Source organism: Lithobates pipiens, unplaced genomic scaffold, assembly GCF_037356315.1.
Source record: "Lithobates pipiens isolate NorthernLeopardFrog02 unplaced genomic scaffold, aLitPip1_a1.2 Scaffold_44, whole genome shotgun sequence".
In the NCBI taxonomy this organism is placed as follows: domain Eukaryota; kingdom Metazoa; phylum Chordata; class Amphibia; order Anura; family Ranidae; genus Lithobates; species Lithobates pipiens.
Genome location: NW_027507870.1, coordinates 2747225 through 2768644, shown reverse-complemented (window position 1 = coordinate 2768644; position 21420 = coordinate 2747225). Strand labels below are relative to the sequence as shown.

The following is a 21420-nucleotide window of genomic DNA, read 5'->3' as shown; positions in this document are numbered from 1 at the left end:
GTCACTCTCCAGGCACTGGCCATTTTATGGGCCTGCAGGTCACTCTGCTTGCACTGGCCATTCTAAAGACCTCCTGATCACTCTCCTGGCATCGTCCATTCTAAAGACCTCCTGTTCACTCTCCTGGCATCGGCCATTCTAAAGACCTCCTGATCATTCTCCTGGCATTGGCCATTCTAAAGACCTCCTGATCACTCTCCTGGCATCGTCCATTTGAAAGACCTCCTGATCACTCTCCTGGCATCGTCCATTCTAAAGACCTCCTGATCACTCTCCTGGCATCGGCCATTCTAAAGACCTCCTGATCACTCTCCTGGCATCGTCCATTCTAAAGACCTCCTGATCACTCTCCTGGCATCGTCCATTCTAAAGACCTCCTGATCACTCTCCTGGCATCGGCCATTCTAAAGACCTCCTGATCATTCTCCTGGCATCGGCCGTTCTATAGACCTCCAGGTCACTCTCCAGGCACTGGCCATTTTATAGACCTCCAGGTCACTCTCCTGGCATCGGCCATTCTAAAGACCTCCTGATCACTCTCCTGGCATCGTCCATTCTAAAGACCTCCTGATCCCTCTACTGACATCGGCCGTTCTATAGACCTCCAGGTCACTCTCCAGGCACTAGCCATTTTATAGACCTGCAGGTCACTCTCCTGGCATTGGAAGTACATCAGTGTCCATAGAGTTAATGGAACTTCACCTCCTCTGATGGCTTTCATGACAAATAAAGTGGACATTATACTGTTCAGTAAAAATGTTTGTGTAACAAAAGCCTGATAGGATGTTGGCACCTCGCCTTGGAATATTAGGTAACGTTCCTTCCTGTACCATATATTATGTCCTAGCAGACGGCTCGCTCCTTTCTCAGACACGGATCGGTGTAGACTGAGCTGTTCCTCCATCCATTCACTGCCAGGTGGACTTCCCGGAGGTCAGACATGATGAACTTCTATCTCTTGGTCCTTGTTGTGGGTGTGATGGGTAAGTCTCCAACTTTATGAGTTCAAGGGAACCTGATAGCACAGAATTCTGGGAGATTCCTTCCATTCCTGACTTGTTTCTGAAGCTGCATCATCCTACGGCCGTCATTCCATCTCCACTGTGTGAGGAGCTGCTGACCTGGAACAAGTATGACCATCCCAGCTGTGGAGACACAAACCCGTCCTCATTGTGGGTCACTCAGTAGTGAAGAATAAAGACAGCTCTGGGATGTGTACCCTCAAAAACAAGTCAGCCGTGTAAATTCTTTACTATAGTAGATGTAACCATAACTGAGGGTCAGTTTTCTGTGCTCTGTAGATTGTAAACTCTTCTCATATAAAATCATTTTCACTTTTTTGTTATTAATACTTTATTCCATCCCGGCGATGCTGATCTTCTGCAGCCTCTTTACAGCCACATCTTGTCTCCATGTACTCCAGTGATGGCTGCCCAGCATTTCTCATCGTGGGGTTCCTGATGGTGAAAATAGAGCTGTGCCTGTGAATGTTCATATGGATGATTGTTAACTGAATTCTTGTACCTTCACTCCTCAGATCACCCCAATTCCTGCACCTTCACCCCTCATATCACCCCAATTCCTGCACCTTCACCCCTCATATCACCCCAATTCCTGCACCTTCGCCCCTCATATCACCCCAATTCCTGCACCTTCACCCCTCATATCACCCCAATTCCTGCACCTTCACCCCCTCAGATCACCCCAATTCCTGCACCTTCACCCCTCAGATCACCCCAATTCCTGCACCTTCACCCCTCATATCACCCCAATTCCTGCACCTTCACCCCTCAGGTCACCCCAATTCCTGCACCTTCACCCCTCATATCACCCCAATTCCTGCACCTTCACCCCTCAGGTCACCCCAATTCCTGCACCTTCACCCCTCAGGTCACCCCAATTCCTGCACCTTCACCCCTCAGATCACCCCAATTCCTGCACCTTCACCCCTCAGATCACCCCAATTCCTGCATCTTCACCCCTCAGATCACCCCAATTCCTGCACCTTCACCCCTCAGGTCACCCCAATTCCTGCACCTTCACCCCTCAGATCACCCCAATTCCTGCACCTTCACCCCTCAGATCACCCCAATTCCTGCACCTTCACCCCTCAGATCACCCCAATTCCTGCATCTTCACCCCTCAGATCACCCCAATTCCTGCACCTTCACCCCTCAGATCACCCCAATTCCTGCATCTTCACCCCTCAGATCACCCCAATTCCTGCATCTTCACCCCTCAGATCACCCCAATTCCTGCACCTTCACCCCTCAGATCACCCCAATTCCTGCACCTTCACCCCTCAGATCACCCCAATTCCTGCATCTTCACCCCTCAGATCACCCCAATTCCTGCATCTTCACCCCTCAAATCACCCCAATTCCTACACCTTCACCCCTCAGATCTCCCCAATTCCTGCACCTTCACCCCTCAGATCACCCCAATTCCTGCATCTTCACCCCTCAGATCACCCCAATTCCTGCACCTTCACCCCTCAGATCACCCCAATTCCTGCACTTTCACATCTCATATCACCCCAATTCCTGCACCTTCACCCCTCAGATCACCCCAATTCCTGCACCTTCACATCTCATATCACCCCAATTCCTGCACCTTCACATCTCAGATCACCCCAATTCCTGCACCTTCACATCTCATATCACCCCAATTCCTGCACCTTCACCCCTCAAATCATCCCAATTCCTGCACCTTCACCCCTCAGTTCACCCCAATTCCTGCACCTTCACCCCTCAGAACACCCCAATTCCTGCACCTTCACCCCTCCGATCACCCCAATTCCTGCACCTTCACCCCTCAGATCACCCCAATTCCTGTACCTTCACCCCTCAGATCTCCCCAATTCCTGCACCTTCACCCCTCAGATCACCCCAATTCCTGCACCTTCACCCCTCAGATCACCCCAATTCCTGTACCTTCACCCCTCAGATCTCCCCAATTCCTGCACCTTCACCCCTCAGGTCACCCCAATTCCTGCACCTTCACCCCTCAGATCACCCCAATTCCTACACCTTCACATCTCATATCACCCCAATTCCTGCACCTTCACCCCTCAGATCACCCCAATTCCTGCACCTTCACCCCTCAGATCACCCCAATTCCTGTACCTTCACCCCTCAGATCACCCCAATTCCTACACCTTCACATCTCATATCACCCCAATTCCTGCACCTTCACCCCTCAGATCATCCCAATTCCTGCACCTTCACCCCTCAGATCTCCCCAATTCCTGCACCTTCACCCCTCAGATCACCCCAATTCCTGCACCTTCACCCCTCAGATCACCCCAATTCCTACACCTTCACCCCTCAGATCACCCCAATTCCTGCACCTTCACCCCTCAGATCACCCCAATTCCTACACTTTCACCCTTCAGATCACCCCAATTCCTGCACCTTCACCCCTCAGAACACCCCAATTCCTGCACCTTCACCCCTCCGATCACCCCAATTCCTGCACCTCCACCCCTCAGATCACCCCAATTCCTGTACCTTTACCCCTCAGATCACCCCAATTCCTGTACCTTCACCCCTCAGATCACCCCAATTCTTACACCTATACCCCTAAGATCACCCGAATTCCTGCACCTTCCCATCTCAGATCACCCCAATTCCTGCACCTTCACCCCTCAGATCACCCCAATTTCTGCACCTTCACATTTTTTTTGTTTTGTTTTTTGTTTGGCGCTATGATCGATTTCCTGTAAGCCCTTGTACACATGGTCGGACATTCTGACAACCAAATCCGTTGGATTTTGTCGGACGGATTTTGTCCGAAACTGTTGCATACACACGGTCGGACAAAGTTGTCGGAAAATCCGATCGTTAAGAACGTGATGACACTATTTCATTACGATGGGACTACGTTCAGGCTAGTAGCCAATAGCTTTGGTCTAGGAATTTCATCTGAGCATGCGTGGCACTTTGTCCGATTGGAAATTCTCTACACACTGCTCTAAAACTTTGTTGGTCGGATATTCCGACGGACACAGTCCAATGGAGCGCACACACGGTCGGATTATCCGACAACACGGTCCGATCGGACATTTTCCATCAGAATGTTCGACCGTGTGTACAAGGGCTTATAGCAGGGGTCTCAAACTGGTGGCCCTCCAGCTGTTGCAAAACTACAAGTCCCATCATGCCTCTGCCTGTGGGAGTCATGCTTGTAACTGTCAGCCTTGCAATGCCTCATGGGACTTGTAGTTTCTCAACAGCTGGAGGGCTGCCAGTTTGAGACCCCCGGCTTAGAGGGTGGCTAAATACATTCACCATGGTGCCACTGTATGTAGGAACACACAGCGATGGAAAAAAGTATTTGATCGCCTGCTGATTTTGTATGTTCGCCCCACTGACAAAGAAACGATCAGTCTACAATTTTATTGGTCGGTTTATTTTAACAATGAGAGACAGAATAACAACAAAAATATCCAGAAAACCGCATTTAAAAAAAGGTATAAATTGATTTCCATTTTAATGAGTGAAATAAGTATTTGATCCCCTTCACAAAACATGACTTAGTAGTTGGTGGAGAAATCCTTGTTGGCGATCACAGAGGTCAGACGTTTCTTGGAGTTGGCCTCCAGGTTTGCACACATCTCCGGAGGAATTTTGTCCTCTTTGCAGATCCTCTCCAAGTCATTAAGGTTTCCAGGCTGACGTTTGGTAACTCCAACCTTCAGCTCCCTCCACATATTTTCTATGGGATTAAGGTCTGGTGGCTGGCTAGGCTTTATTTTGATCTCATCTGACCACAACACTTTCACCCAGTTCTCCTCTGAATAATTCAGATGTTCATTAGCAATCTTCAGACGGGCCTGTACATGTGCTTTCTTGAGCAGGGGGACTGTCATGGTTATGCAATAGAGTTGGTCTGCTTACCTGTTTCCATGTATTCATCTCTAGAGACCAGCCGACCCTCACCTGACTGCTTTTGTAATCCATCATCTGGCATGGCTCCACCCTAGCTCCTATCAGGGAGCCCTATATTAACCTGTGCACTGCAGGCCAACCCCGCTGATCAACCATTGTGTATTCCTTTGTGTGTTTGGCTTCCTGTTTCCTGCCGTGTGCTCTTCTGTTGTTCCGATACAGACTTTGGCGTGTCTTTGACTATCCATGTTTGACCTTTTGGCGTGTCCCTGACTATTCTTGTCTGCTTGTGGCCCCGACCTTGGCTTTGTCCCTCACCATCCCTATCCTCCTGTTGCCTACTGTGGGTGTGAGCTGGGGGACCCTGGGGGTCGCGACTTGGAGCCAGTTGCAGCCAAGTCCATCCTCACCACTCGAGGCTCTGGTGAACACCTGCTGGCTCTTAGACTCCGCGCCCCAGGGAATCTTACGCTCTATCCCCAATGGGACCTGTCTCCCGTCCGCAGCAGTCAGCCGTAGGGTCCACAACCTTGCGGTGCACTCCTGATCCCTACGGTGTGCATCTGTCACCTCGCCTCAAGGTGACCTGATAGGGACCTTGCGGGCGCTGCAGGATTTCAGCCCTTCATGGCGTAGTGTGTTACCAATTGTTTTCTTGGTGACTATGGTCCCAGCTCCCGTGTAGTTCTGGGCTGATTCCTCGCCGTTCTCATGATCATTGAAACCCCCGCAAGGTGAGATCATGCATTGAGCCCCAGACCGAGGGAGAGTGACAGTTATTTTGTGTTTTTTCCATTTGCGAATAATCACACCTTGTCACCCTCTCACCAAGCTGCTTGGCGATGGTCTTGTAGCTCATTACAACCTTGTGTAGGTCTACGAGCTTGTCCCTGACCTCCTTGGACAGCTCTTCTGGTCTTGTTCATGGTGGAGAGATTGGAATCTGATTGATTGATTGCTTCTGTGGACAGGTGTCTTTTATACAGGTAACAAGCTGAGATTAAGAGCACCCCCTTTAACCACTTACAGACCGGACCATTTTGCTGGTCAAAGACCAGACCACTTTTTGCGATTCGGCACTGCGTCGCTTTAACTGACAATTGCGCGGTCGTGCGACGTGGCTCCCAAACAAAATTGACGTCCTTTTTTTCCCCACAAATAGAGCTTTCTTTTGGTGGTATTTGATCACCCCTGCGGTTTTTATTTTTTGCGCTATAAACAAAAATAGAGCGACAATTTTGAAAAAAACGCATTATTTTTTACTTTTTGTTATAATAAATATCCCCCAAAAATATATAAAAAAACGTTTTTTTTCCCTCAGTTTAGGCCGATACGTATTCTTCTACATATTTTTAGTAAAAAAAATCGCAATAAGCGATTATTGATTGGTTTGCGCAAAAGTTATAGCGTTTACAAAATAGGGGATAGTTTTATAGCATTTGTATTAATAATTTTTTATTATTTTTTTTTTTGTAATGGCGGCGATCAGTGATTTTTATTGTGACTGCGACATTGTGGGGGACACATCGGACATTTTTGACACATTTTTGGGACCATTGTCATTTATACAGTAATCACTGCTATATAAATGCAGTGATTCCTGTGTAAATGACACTGGCAGTGAAAGGGTTAACCAGTGGGTGGCAGTGTAGGGGTTAAGTTTTCCTAGGGGCGTGTTACTAACTGTGGGGGGGTTGGGCTTTCATTTAGTGAACACTGATCTCTGCTCCAATCACATGGAGCAGAGACCAGCGTCACTAGTTGCTAGGCAGAATGGAGAAATGCTGTTTACACGGCATTCCCTCCATTCAGCCGTCCCGTGAGACGATCGCGGGGATGCCCACGGCGATCGAGTCCGCGGGTCCTGCGACCGGACTCACGGGGGTCCCAACCAGCGCGGGAGCGCGCCGCCGGCGGTGCGCTCCCGATGGCAGGGCGGCATTGAACATTGGACGTAACTGTACGCCAATATGCCTGCCCGTGCCATTCTGTCGACGTACATCGTCGTGCGCTGGTCGGGAACCGGTTAAGAGAGTTCTCCTAATTTCAGCTTGTTACCTGTATAGAAGACACCTGGGAGACAGAAATCTTGCTGATTGATAGGGGATCAAATGCTTATTTCACTCATTAAAATGCAAATCAATTTATAACTTTTTTGAAATGCGTTTTTCAGGATATTTTTGTTGTTATTCTGCCTCTCACTGTTATAATAAACTGACCATTAAAATTATAGACCGATCATTTCTTTGTCAGTGGGGCAAACGTACAGAATCAGCAGCCGATCAAATACTTTTTTCCCTCACTGTATACAAGGAAATGCCAGTTGTCGGCTCTCCTCGCCTCAGTCTGACAGCGTGTGAGGAGAGGAGAATCGATCAGCAGCATCTCTTCACAGGCGAGACCTGTACAGATAATCAGGGCACTGATCATCAGTGCAGCCTCAACAGTGCCCATCGGTGATGCCCTTCAGTGCTCATCAGTGCCGCCCATTGTTAAAGCGGGAGTCCGCCGTTTTTTTTTTAAAGCCAGCAGCTACAAATACTGCAGCTGCTGACTTTTAAAATAATGACACTTACCCGCCCAGCGCGCCCACGATGTCGGCACCCGAAGCCGATCTCTCGATCGTCTCTCGGGTGCTGCCGCCGCCATCTTGGGTATGGGAATCAGGAAGTGAAGCCTTTCGGCTTCATTTCCCGGTTCCCTACTGCGCATGCGCGAGTTGCGCTGCGCAATAAGGATGGTCCCCGCTGTCTCTGGGATCCGTGTGTTTCCCAGTAGGCAGCGGGGGACCTTCGGAAAGGGGCGTAGATTCTGCGGAAAGGGGCGTACCTTCTGCAAAATCTACGCCGGAAGTGGGTGCAGATACCTGTACTGTACAGGTACCTGCACCCCCCTCCCCCCCTGAAAGGTGCCAATTGTGGGGCCGGAGGGGGGGAGGGTTCCAATGAGCGGAAGGTCCACTTTAGGGTGGACCTCCGCTTTAAATACCGTTATTTGTGAAATTAATTTCAATATTCTGTAAATTATATTGATGAGGAAAGTGATGAGGAAAGTTCCAAGAAAGTCTGTTCAGTTCTTATGTAAAAACTCTAAAACATCAATAGTGTATTATATTCTTATGATGAAGATTGAATCAGATGCGTCTCTTTGTGTGAAGCTGAGGCGGCTTCCTTCAATGTCTCGTGGTGTGTCGTGTCTGCCAGCAAATCTCTCCGTTCAATTCCTTTCACTCCTAAATTCAGCCCCCACTTTCTTCTAAAAAGGCTGGTTCCGTCTTATAGTTCCACAAACTCGTCTAATGAGACATTCCCTCCCACCTCTCACGCAAGGATGGGGGTTGTTCAGTCTCTATGCATTGACACTCCTGAGGGGTAAGCAAGAACAATGTGTGAAACTGTTTAACATATACAATATAATTTTCCTTTTAAAATCTAAATCAAATAGACATGTGCAAAAGGAAAAAATTCGTTTAGTTTCGTTTCGTTTTAATTCGTTAATTCATTAATTTCGTTTAGTTATATTTGTTAACTTCCTTAAATTCGTTTTTGGATTTCGTTTAGTTTTCTACCAAATTCGAAAACTCGGCCACATTTGAAAATATTTCAACGAAATTCAAAATATTTCTATCGGATTCGAAATGATTTCAACATGATTCACATTATTTCAACCACATTCGAAAATATTTTGTGACCCGAATTTAGGGCCATGTATCTCGGGGTCACTTAGTGCTAGAAACTCCAAATTTGGACATGTTGTGGTGCTAGTACTATTGTGTTTGCATACCAAATTTGGGGTTTCTAGCTATAAGTGACCCCGAGATATGTGGCCCCAAAATCGGGTCGCAAAATGTTATTAGTTAATAGAGCAGAGAATGACATTTTGCGACCCGATTTTGGGGCCACATATCTCGGGGTCACTTAGTGCTAGAAACTCCAAATTTGGATATGTTGTAGTGCTAGTACTATTGTGTTTGCATACCAAATTTGGGGTTTCTAACTATAAGTGACCCCGAGATATGTGGCCCCAAAATCGGGTCGCAAAATGTCATTCTCTGCTCTAATAACTAATAACATTTTGTGACCCGATTTTGGGGCCACATATCTCGGGGTCACTTATAGCTAGAAACTTTGGTATGCAAACACAATAATACTAGCAATACAACATATCCAAATTTGAAGTGTCTAGCACCAAGTGACCCCAAGATACATGGCCCTAAATTCGGGTCACAAAATATTTTCGAATGCGGTTGAAATAATGTCGAATCATGTTGAAATAATTTCGAATGCGGTTGAAATAATTTCGAATCATGTCGAATTCATTCGAATTCATTCGTTATATTTCTTTCGTATTCGTTGTAATTTGTTATTTTTTTTATTCTGACATTCGGATGCATCCGAATGTCCGAAAGATGCAAAATTCGGCCGAATTTCGATTCGTTACGAAACGAATTGCACAAGCCTAAAATCAAATACTACATATACATATATACATATACTGTATAAATTATATTCATTGAAAACCCAATGTTCTCATTAATATCCTAATCAAGAAATATTGTAGTATAAAGGATTTATAATCTTAACTAAAATTGAAACTTTTTAGGGCTGTGGAAATTAAAGATTAATTCCTCGATTAATCGTTAATTCTTTTGATCGGTACTCACCTCTCCGCCAGATTCCGGGTCTTCAGGGAGTTTCGTCGGAGATCCGGTTGACGCCTTTAAATTTTATTCTTATTGCTCCATAGGACCCAATAGATTAATAGAGAGGGAATACCATAGTGTAGTATCTCACAAATAGCATTTATTAAAAATGAAAATGAAATACTACACTATGGTATTCCCTCTCTATTAATCTATTGGGTCCTCTGGAGCAATACGAATAAAATTTAAAGGAGAAGGTGACGGAATTTACCAGGAGAGAAGACATATAAAGAAATCTATATACCTCTATGCCAATCCCTCCTTGCTATAGGTCAGGGGCCACTGCCCACTAAAGTGTGATCACAGCGGGATTAAGCACTGGGAGATCCGCACCTCAGTTGAATTTGCACAAAGAACTTGCACTTAAAGGAGACTGTTGTTTATTTATGGACTTGAATATTTATATCTTTTTCTTTTTGATGGATTTCAATATGTATATTTAATCTATAGAGGCCGGATTCATTCTGATATAATGTATGTTACAGCCGGCTCTGTAGTGCGTTTACTACTATATATATTTCTTGTTTATTTCCATGTGATCAGGAGAGGGTACCCTCTTTTTGGTCTAGGTATACTCTTTCTTTATTTTCTTGTATATCATTTGTTTATTATCAGGGTGGTTCACTTATATCACCTCTGGAGAGTGTTTACTTATTTGCACATTTATAAGACGCACTTGGCACTTTATGATCAATTCACTGTTTTTTTGGCTTTGCACTCAATTGAAGCAGTTGTGTTTCCGTGGAGGTTTTCAATTGACTCTGTAGTGCGTTTACTTTTTTTTTTTTTTTTTGCATTTTCTCTGCACTTTATCAAAATAGTAATTTTTTAAGAGACTGTTTTTAGTTACTTACCTTTTGTTCACTTGATTTTCATTTATTTGGATTCTATCACCTCTGTGGTGTGTTTATTTTATTTTATTTAATGTAGCACTTTTTGATATTATTCAGTAGACATTTATATATTTTTATATATATATATATATATATATATATATATATATATATATATATATATATATATATTTTTATATATATATATATATATATTTTTTTTATATATATATATATATATATATATATATATATATATATATATATATATATATATATATATATTTTATATATATATATATATATATATATATATATATTTTATATTACACTATTGATTTATGTAGGCATTATACTTATCACCCTCGGAGGGTTATTTAATATAGGGGCAGCGCAATATATATATATATATATATATATATATATATATATATATATATATATATATATATATATATATTTCTTTATATATATATATATATATATATATATATATATATATATATATATATATATATATATATATATATTACACTATTGATTTATGTAATTAGGCATTATACTTATCACCCTCGGAGGGTAATTTAATATAGGGGCAGCGCAATACCAACATATCTTTAGTTACAGTGTTACATGACCGCGCAATCGTCATTCAAAGTGTGACAGCGCTGAAGGCTGAAAATCAGCCTAGGCAGGAAAGGGGTGTAAAGTGAACCGGTATTGAAGTGGTTAAAGTGGTTCTAAAGTCTCAAGGTTCTTTATCTTCGTGCTTTCTATGTATGAAGGTAAAGAACCTTCTGTATACAGGAGCCCCCCCCCCCCCCCCCCAATACTTACCTGAGCCCCATCATGATCCAGCGATGTGCACGAGAGCCTCGGCTTTCTGCTGACTCTCTCATCTCATTGGCTGAGACAGCAGCAGGAGCCAATGTCAATCAAGGCAGGGAGCCAATGAAAAGAGGGAAGAGGGTGGGGCCGAACCACAGCTCTGTGTCTGAATGGACACGCAGAGCAGAGTCTTGGCTCAGGTGCCCCCACAGAAAGCTGTTTGCTCTGGGGTCACTTAGCCGGAGGGAGGGGCCAGGAGCGCCGGTGGGGGACCCGAGAAGAGGAGGATCTGGGCTGATCTGTGCAAAACCATTACAGAGCAGGTAAGTATAACATGTTTGTTATTTGAAAGAAAAACAAAACTTGCCTATGGTATGTGTGTGCATGTATATAGAGGAGATAGTGACTTTAGATTGTCAGCTCCTTGGGGGCGGGTACTAACATGGAGCATATGTCTAGCGTTGATAAATTGATGGTGCTATATAGACACCTGTGATTAAAAAAAATCCTCTGTTTTATATGATGACATAAAATTAGAAATGTTTTCTCCTGTGTGTCATTCTGAATATCGGCATGTCGTCAAAGGCTTGCTGGTCTTCTTTTTTGGGATATTGTGGGGTCATGGGGGGGTCATTTCCTCTGACCTCCTTCCTTGTCTCTGTCTGATGGCTGCATTTATCTCCCTTTCCAGGGCAATTCGATGAAGAATTCATGTTTTGTCGCCTAGGGAATAGGGGTTATGATACGTCATGCTGGGAGGACAATTATTACCCGATCCCTCTGGAAGATTATAAGAACGACATTCATTTACTGTTGGGTACGGGAGTGAGAGCTTCCTGCCCAATAATCCCAAATCTGAATATTGTGGAAAATAAATATGGACGCTACGTCCTGATGTGTATGCTAAAGAAAGACGAATGGTTCCAGAGATGTGAGCTATACTATTGTGCTTTAATAAGGCGCATCTACATATCGGCCCTCCTCTCCGCTCTTCCAGGTAAGATTCTTTATATCTGATGGTGATTCTTCCCTGGTTCCCCCCTCCCCCACATGGTCACATTCATTTATATCATTATTGGGTCTCTGTGCTTCTCTATACAATGCAGGTAGATCATGGCTGGTGAGGAGGGGGGGGGGCGGCACCCTGTCTCAGCGCTCCTCTCAAGAGAGGAGGAGCCAATGATGGGACTGAGTGAGTAATCCCTACAATACCCGGCACTGAATACGGCTTGGTCCGGGCGATGCCAACTGTGTGCATGTACAGCATAGTTGCCAACTGTCCCGAATTTCGCGGGACATTCCGAATTAATTTTGTCCCGGGAAATGTCCCGCCAAATTCGGTTTGTCCCGGGACAATTGAATTTCCCGTTTTTTTGCCGCCGGCCGCTAGAGGTCGGCAGCCGGCGGAGACATTTTTAAGAAGACCAGAAGTTGGTCTACACCTGTGGCGCCACCCACCCCCGCTGCTAGTGTGTGTTTGTGTCAGTGTAAAGGGCGGTGGGCGGCGCCACAGTTAAATGTCTGCGCGCGGCAATGGCAGCATGTCGGGGGCCAGTCTGTCAATGTGGATGTCGGGGCAGGGGCCAGTCGGATGTCGGGGGCCAGTGACAGTCATGGTATGTGGATGTGGGGGCCAGTCTGTAAATGTGGGGGCCAGTGGTATGTTGGGGGCCAGTGACAGTCATGGTATGTGGATATCGGGGGCCAGTCTGTGAATGTGGGGGCCAGTGGTATGTCGGGGGCCAGTCTGTGAGTGTGGGGGCCAGTCTGTGGATGTGGGGGCCAGTCTGTGAATGTGGGGGGCCAGTCTGTGAATGTGGTTGGCCAGTCTGTGGATGTGGGGGGCCAGTCTGTGGATGTGGGGGGCCAGTCCGTGGATGTGGGGGGCCAGTCTGTGGATGTCGGGGGCCAGTCTGTGGATGTGGGGGGCCAGTCCGTGGATGTGGGGGGCCAGTCTGTGAATGTGGGGGGCCAGTCCGTGGATGTGGGGGGGCCAGTCTGTGGATGTCGGGGGCCAGTCTGTGGATGTTGGGGGCCAGTGGTATGTCGGGGGCCAGTCTGGAGATGTGGGGGCCGGTCTGTGGAGTATGTGGGGGCCGGCCTGTGCAGAATGTGGGGGGCGGTCTGTGCAGGATGTGGGGGGGGGTGGTCTGTGCAGGATGTGGGGGGGGGGGCGGTCTGTGGATGTCAGAGGGGCACCAGATGTAAGGAGGGGCTCCGCTGATGGACACAGATGTGAGGAAGGTACCTCTGATGGGGCACCTGATGTAAGGACAGACTCCGCTTGGGACACCTGATGGCATCTGGTGGCAGGCAACGTGGCTAGTGACACGCTCATGGCTCCCACTGATTCTGCATTATGGTGAGTTGAATGATTTCATTTCATATTACAATGAAATAATAGAAATAATGCGCTTCAATCATCCTGACACCATAACAATCATGGCGCCGGGATGATGGAAGTGCCAACACCAGGTATTTGGAGTATCTTTATCTGCTGATTGTCAAACTCTGGAAAACACATATTGCTATTGTGGTGTAGGATTGGGGGGCTGCTGTCCCTCCTTTCCCTCTCCCCCCCCCCTTCCCTCTCTCCATCCCCCTCCTTTCCCTCTCCACCCCCCTCCTTTCCCTCTCCATCCCGCATTCATCTCAGACTCTAACCACACCCCTTTGAGCCACGCCCCATGTAAGCCACGGCCACTATTTTACGTAAACCACACCCGTTTTTCGCCGCGGCGCACACTGCGCGCCGCCGCATTTTTACCTTTTCCTATGGCACACCTATAAACGCATGCCCCCCCCCCTAATTATACCACGACTCCGCCCACTGCCAAAAAAGTGTCCCGAATTTTTTTTTTACAATGTTGGCAACTATGGTACAGGATGTGCAGGAAACAGGTGAGGGCTGAGGAGACGGGGGGTCTCACTCTTCTCTCTCACCCCCACCACCCCTCTGTCACACCCCTACCCCCTCTCTATCACCCCCACCCTCCTCCCTCTCACCCCTCCCCCCTCTCACCCCTCCCTCACCTCACCTCCCTCTCTCTTTCTCTCTCACTCCTTCCTATCTCTCTTACCCCCACTCCTCTCTCTCTTTCATCCCCCCTCACCCTCACCCCCTCTCCCCGCCCTCATCTCCCTCTCTCACCCCCTCTCTGTCTTTCACCTTTACCTCATACCCACCCCCCCTCTCTCTCTCCCTCCTCCCTATATCGCTTACCTCCCACCCCCTCTCTCTCACCCCTCATTCATCCCCACCCCTTCTCTCTCTCTCACCACATCCTTCATCCCCACCCCCTTTCTCTCACCCCCACCACTCTCTCACCCCCTCTCTTCCATTCCCCACCCCCTCTCCTTCTCTCACCCCATCTCTCTCTCAGCCCCCTCCCTCTTTCTCCTAATTTCCCATCTCCCCCATCTCTCTCCCTCTTATTCCTATCCCTCCTCCCTCTCCCCCTTTCTGTCTCTATCCCTCTTTCCCTCTTAGCCCTTGTACACACGGTCGGACGTTCCGCCAACCAAATCCGTCGGATTTTGTCCAAAACAGTTGCATACACACGGTCGGACAAAGTTGTCGGAAAATCCGATCGTTCAGAACGTGATGATGTTATTTCGTTACGATGGGACTACGTTCAGGCTAGTAGCCAATAGCTTTGGTGTAGGAATTTGATCTGAGCATGCGTGGCACGATCGGAATTCTCTACACATGATCGGAGTATGTCCGATCGGAGCATTTTGTCGGAAAATTTTACCAACAAGTTGGAAAACTTGGTCCGACGGATACTCCGACGGAAACAGTCCGATGGAGACCACACACAGTCGGAATATCCGACAAAACGATCCGATCGGACACATTCCGTCGGAATCTCCGACCGTGTGTACAAGGGCTTAGGGTAAATTCACACTGAATCAGCATGAAATTGCAGAGCAGTCGCAGCAATCCAGCGCTCCAGCTGCTCTCTTCCAGGCTGCTAGGGGGCAGTATGATGCACAATTCACAAATTCTTTTTTTGTTTCTGCTTTATTTGAAATTTGAAACAAAAAGGAGAGATAACGGATAGAAAGAGATAACAGCCAAAGGAGAAAGACAGTACGGCATAAATATATGGAGAAAAAAATTAATGGGGGGGGAGGGGTGACACCATGTTTTACCCCCCCAGGTGACGCCAATCCTAGTGACGCCACTGGATGCAAGCAGTGGGCGGGCTCTTGGGAGGAGTTATGGAAATATCCAAATGCCTTGATGGGTGGATGTCCGTCTGGAGGAGGGGGCGTTCCCAGGCAGGCTGTATTTGCATGCAGACCACGCCCAATAGGCGTAGATCTAAAACACATTTGCAAACATTTTGTTCTTCTCCCAGCTGATTATTAAACCTGACCCCTGACCTCTGACCTCCTCTCCAGTCTTGCACAGTTGTACCGGCTCCTCTCCTCGACTGAAACGGCTTCCTACGATTTTCACTGCACACTGTGAGCTTCTCATCGTGTTCATTAGTAGCTCCAGCAAGTCAACTAGAGCCCCGCCTCATTTCCAGCATCATCTAGCCCAGGGGGGTCTCAAACTGGTGGCCCCTCCAGCTGTTTTGCGAAACTACAAGTCCCATGAGGCATTGCAAGGCTGAATGTTACAAGCATGACTCCCAGAGGCAGAAGCATGATGGGACTTGTAGTTTCGTAAAAAAGCTGGAGGGCCACCAGTTTGAGGCCCCCTGATATTCTAGCCCTTTCCTTCCAAGCTTGACTGTTCCTGGCCCCGCCCCTTTCATTCATTGGATTTAAGTTCTTGTAATCATGGAGGCTCAGCGTCACATGTAGACAGTTGCCGGGACAAGGTCATCTAGAGTCCGGGGTGAACATGCCAAATTGTGCCCCCCCCCCCCACTTGTCAGTAAAAATCAAAAATCCCCAAATGCTCAAAACTGATGTGCATGATTACCCCCTAAGCATAAATCCCCCCTCCTCCCAGTATACTGACAGAAAATTACACACATAGGTTGATCACACACATAGGTTGGACTTGGGTCTTTTTTCAACCTCACCAACTATATACTACTATAAATCCACCCCCCCCTTCTGAAATCCCCCCTCCCAGTACAAATATTTGCCCCCCCCCCATATCCCCAGGACCGGTGCTACCACTAGACAAACTAGGCAGCTGCCTAGGGTCACCCGGCCACTGGTGTTCCTACTCTCTTCTCTCTGCAGCAAGCAACTAAGTCTCAGCATCAGCAGGCAGCCGCCGCTCTGTTCGCACATAATGTCAGAGGCGCAAGCAAGCAAACATTCATTCATGGGGGCTGGTGAGGCTGCATTTGATGGGCACTGGTGGGCTGCATTTGATGGGTGCTGGTGAGGTTGCATTTGATGGGGGCTGATGAGGCTGCAGTTGATGGGTGTTGGTGAGGCTGCATTTGATGGGTGCTGGTGAGGCTGCATTTGATGGGTGTTGGTGAGGTAGCATTTGATGGGTGTTGGTGAGGCTGCATTTGATGGGCGCTGGTGAGGCTGCATTTGATGGGCGTTGGTGAGGTTGCATTTGATGGGGGCTGGTGAGGGTGCATTTGATGGACGCTGGTGAGGGTGCATTTGATGGGCGCTGGTGAGGAAGCATTTGATGGGTGTTGGTGAGGCTGCATTTGATGGGGGCTGGTGAGGCTGCATTTGATGGGCGCTGGTGAGGCTGCATTTGATGGGCGCTGATGAGGTTGCATTTGATGGGGGCTGATGAGGCTGCATTTGATGGGGGCTGATAAGGCTGCATTTGATGGGTTTTTCGTGAGGCTGAATTTGATGGGAGCTAGTGAGGCTGCATTTGATGGGCGCTGGTGAGGGTGCATTTGATGGGCGCTGGTGAGGCGGCATTTGATGGGTGTTGGTGAGGCTGCATTTGATGGTCGCTGGTGAGGCTGCATTTGATGGGCGTTGGTGAGGTTGCATTTGATGGGGGCTGGTGAGGGTGAATTTGATGGGCGCTGGTGAGGGTGCATTTGATGGACGCTGGTGAGGCAGCATTTGATGGGTGTTGGTGAGGCTGCATTTGATGGGGGCTGGTGAGGCTGAATTTGATGGGCACTTCATTAAAAAGGTGGGGTTTACATGGGCAGGGCAAAGGGGTGGAGTTAGGGGGTGGGGAAAATGGGGGGGCAGCAAAATGAGGTTTCGCCTAGGGTGTCAAAAATCCTTGCACCAACCCTGCATCCCCCAAATCCCCCCAGCACAAATGCCCCCTCTTAAGCATAACCCCCTAAACATAAATTCCCCCTCCTCCCAGTATCAATCCCCCCCCGTTTAAATCCCTCCCCCCTCAAATCCTGTCCTCTCCAAGTACACATCCTCTCCCCCCACTCCAAATCTCCTTCTCCCAGTACATACTCCTTCCTAGCACAATTACTCCAACTCCTCTTCTTCCCCCATTCCCTTGACGGTGCCCTCCCACCTCACATAATACCCCAGTGTCCAGGGCAAATGCCCCTCCTGCCAATCCCTTGTCCCGGCCCTGCATGTGGGCATTACCTAGGGTGGTCTGTATGACACGGCAGCCTGTGGGGGGAATGTTGGGTATCCCTGCCCACATACTGGGTATTGCCACACACGCCGGAGTGAGACCAATAACTCCGGAGCCTTCACCGACATTTAACTCTAAATCCATAACTTGTGAGGGTTTTTAAAACGTTCTCTATGGACAGTTTTGGGTTGTGTCACTTTGCAGATGCACTAACTTTTGACATGTTTTGGCATTTACACCGATCATCACCCACCTAATATTGGGTAGGTCCCCCACTTTCAGAACCACTGAGGTATGGACTCCCTCAGACCTTTGAAGGTACGCTGTGGTATCTGGCACCAAGCCCTCAGTGGCAGATCCTTTATGTCCTGTAAGTTGGGAGGTGGGGCCTCCATGGATCAGACCTGTTTTTCAAACACATACCTCAGATTAGATTGAGATCTGGAGAATTTGGAGGCCAAGTCAACACCTCAAAGCCATTGTTGTGTTCTTCAAACCATCAGACCAGGCCACCTTCTTCCGATGCTTCCTCTGATGCTCACATGTCTATTGTAGGTGCTTTTGGCTGTGGACACGGGTCAGCATGGGCCACCCTTACCATCTCCCCATGCACAACAAACTGCCACACCCATTTTTTTCTGCTTTCAATACATCACCTTCAGGGACAACATGTTCACTAGCTGCCTACTATATCGACATTCAGATACCATTGTACAGGATAATCAATGTTCTTCACTTTACCTGTCCGCTGCCATAAAGTTATGGCTGATCGGTGAAAAGGAAAAGGAACAACACTCCACACCAAATACTTAACCAAAAACGTATTTTTACTGAGGTTAGTGTAAAATAGTAACTATAACATTTGTACTGTCACACCAACATAGTGTAATAGCACATAGGTATACACAATAGATTATATGACACAACACAACTACACGGGAGCTCCCCCTACTTTAATGAAGGTGCAAGGCCTTGCAACAACACACTGTTTTTGATCTTCTTTCTTCTGCTAGCTATAAAGGTCTGTAATAATTTGTAATCCAAAAAGTGAGAGAATAAAGGTTAACTAAAGAGGGATCCTGGAACTGTTCCTGTAGATACTCCAATGGTTATTGCCTCTAGTATGGCACAGTGCTAAAATGCAGTGAGGAGTAATAGGCTTTAAGCCTGCCTAATGTCAGTCTCTGTTAGATCCTCTTCCGTGGGACTACAGGTCCCAGCATCACTGTGTATAAGTCTAACTGAATGCAAGTGCGTAATAAACTGTGGGCCGCAGCCCGCTCACCAACTGGATCTGAAGAAATACAACAGCTCTGCTCCGGTTCACTATGTCTTGCTTCTAGCCGGCAGGCTCCGTCACACCGCTCTCCGCTTTGCAAGGTGAACCAGGTCCCTCTGATGCTCTGACATGTGTCTCTGGAGCCTTCCTGATCCGATCACTCAGTCTTTCCAGCGGTCAGGTGAATGGCAGAGTCTGTAACTGCTGCGCTCCACAGTGGCTGTAGACTGTGCTCTCTGGAAACCTCCTCACAGGTCCTTACAGGCAGGCCATGCGTCCAGAAGAGACAGAAAATGGCCGCGCAGGCTCCTATATAGTCTACCCAGCGTGCAGTTCAGCACAGGGTGACCATGGGTAGGTCACCTGGCATTCTGGGTAGATAGGTCAAATAATAAAAGTAAACACAATCACTTCCTGTTCCTTGTTTAGTGCTCTAGAAGGAAAATAATTCATTGAAAGTCCATTTCCTGTTTTTGGCCACTAGATGGCGCCGAATACTAAGTTATACCATTGTCCATAGGTTTACATATCAAAGCATTAGTAGGCAAAAATATCATTGCTACATATACATTAAGCTAAACAAATTTTCTGTGTGCAGAAGCCCCCCTAATACTTACCTGAGCCCCATCTCTATCCAGCAATGTTGCAAAAGAGACTTGGCCATCCAGATTGGCTGAGACACAGCAGCGGCGCCATTGCCTACCACTGCTGTTAGCCAATGAGGGAAAAGAGAGGGGCAGGGCCGAACCGCGGCTCCGTGTCTGAATGGCCACGCGGAGCTGCGGCTCGCCTCGGGTGCCCCCCCATAGCAAGCTGCTTGCTGTGGGGGGCACTCAGTAAGAGGGAGGAGCCAGGAGCGCCGAGGAGGGACTCGAGAAGAGGAGGATCGGGGGCCGCTCTGTGCAAAACCAACTGCACAGAGGAGGTAAGTATGTAATGTCTGTTATTTTTAAACGTACAACAAAAAAAAAACCAAACTTTACAATCACTTTAATGCAACCGCATCTTTTATATTTGACAAGAAACGACTGTTATGTTGTGTTTGTGTCACTAAAATCAAACTGAGTGTCATTTGTTTATACTGAAAATATTGATTGGATTAACAGTTGTTCCACTATTTTATTCTCCAGGGTCTCTGCTTCTAGAAAATATCAAATGTTGTGGGGGTTTTAAGTAATCTTCAGGCCTAAAATGTGCAAAAGAAGCTTCTGCTAATGCCCTGTACAGAAGATTGCGGGGGGGGGGGGGCAGAATGGTGAGCCAATCAGGCAGGACTACACAGCTCATCAAAGTGAAAAGTGAGGCCACTGACCTCTCTGTGTCGTCTGACAGGTAAACTCGGATCACAAGACTGGAAGGACAAAGTAACAGATATTTTTGAAGGTAAGTACATTTTTGTAATGTGTATTTTAAAGCAGCTAATAGAAGTACCAGAGCCTGTCTCTGTATTTGCTTCCTGTGATCTCCAACAGAACAGAACTCACATTGGGGGGAGGGGATATCCCACACTCTGAGCACAGGGCTGCATTCTAATACTGGGAGCTTGCTGGTGGACAGGTAGGTGGTCAACATTCCATTTCTACCTAATCGACAAGATGGGAGAGGGGGGTGACCAACCCATGTGGCTTTATGTTGTAATGACCCCCAAAGGAGCAGCTGAAATTTCAGTACCCCCCAGCTTTTCAACTGGTGATTTGTTTCAGAGGTGTAGTGAGGTAGGGCCACAGGGGCGACTGCCCCGGGTGCCCAATTCTTAGGGGGCGCGGAGAAACTGTCATTGCCGACAGCCAATCATAGGCATTAGAGGCATTTCCACCCAGAAACACGCCCCTTGCATATGTGCCGCTGCAGGGCAGAGTTTTTTTTCTCCACTTCCTATGATTCGTTCTCAGCTTTGACAGCGCCCAGGTGGGTAAGCTTGGTCAGGTTTGGACTTGTGCCTGAACACTCCTGAGCTCATCCCTACCCAAGAGGGCACCTGCAACCCATGCTATGCCACTAATTTGTTCTATAGCTGCACCCAAACAGTGACCCACCGACAGAAACCGATAGACAGACTGCCTCCATGTCAATCTTTATTTGTTCTTTTATTGGCTCAGTTGAGTTGGGGGTACAGAATAACCAGAAAGAACAGCCATCAATCCCTGCCACTCAATAGTATCTTTAACCTCTGCCATAGGCTAATATAGATTTGGTAGGTCAGGTGGACAGCTACCTTCAAGTATCTTCAGTAGTGTACCCTTGATCTGAGACCAGCAATTGGTAGTAATGGACCTTTGAGCTGAGACCAGCAATTGATACAAGTTGACCTCTGAGCTGAGACCAGCAATTAGTAGAAGGAAGCCTTTGACCTGAGACCAGCATGTAGTAGAAGTGGACCT

The 21420-nt window shown here is 47.4% G+C and overlaps 1 protein-coding gene across 1 annotated transcript in view; it reads left to right on the top strand.

The window, feature by feature from the left end:
• Positions 1 to 864: 864 nt before the first annotated feature.
• Positions 865 to 21420, top strand: part of LOC143956887 (uncharacterized) — a 41773-nt gene continuing 21217 nt past the window's right edge. Inside the window, exons 1-3 of the mRNA XM_077467049.1 lie at positions 865 to 983; positions 11944 to 12249; positions 20372 to 20422. Of these exons, the coding sequence (XP_077323175.1) occupies positions 941 to 983; positions 11944 to 12249; positions 20372 to 20422 (400 nt within the window). The 5' untranslated portion in view covers positions 865 to 940. The remainder of the gene's footprint in view (positions 984 to 11943; positions 12250 to 20371; positions 20423 to 21420) is intronic.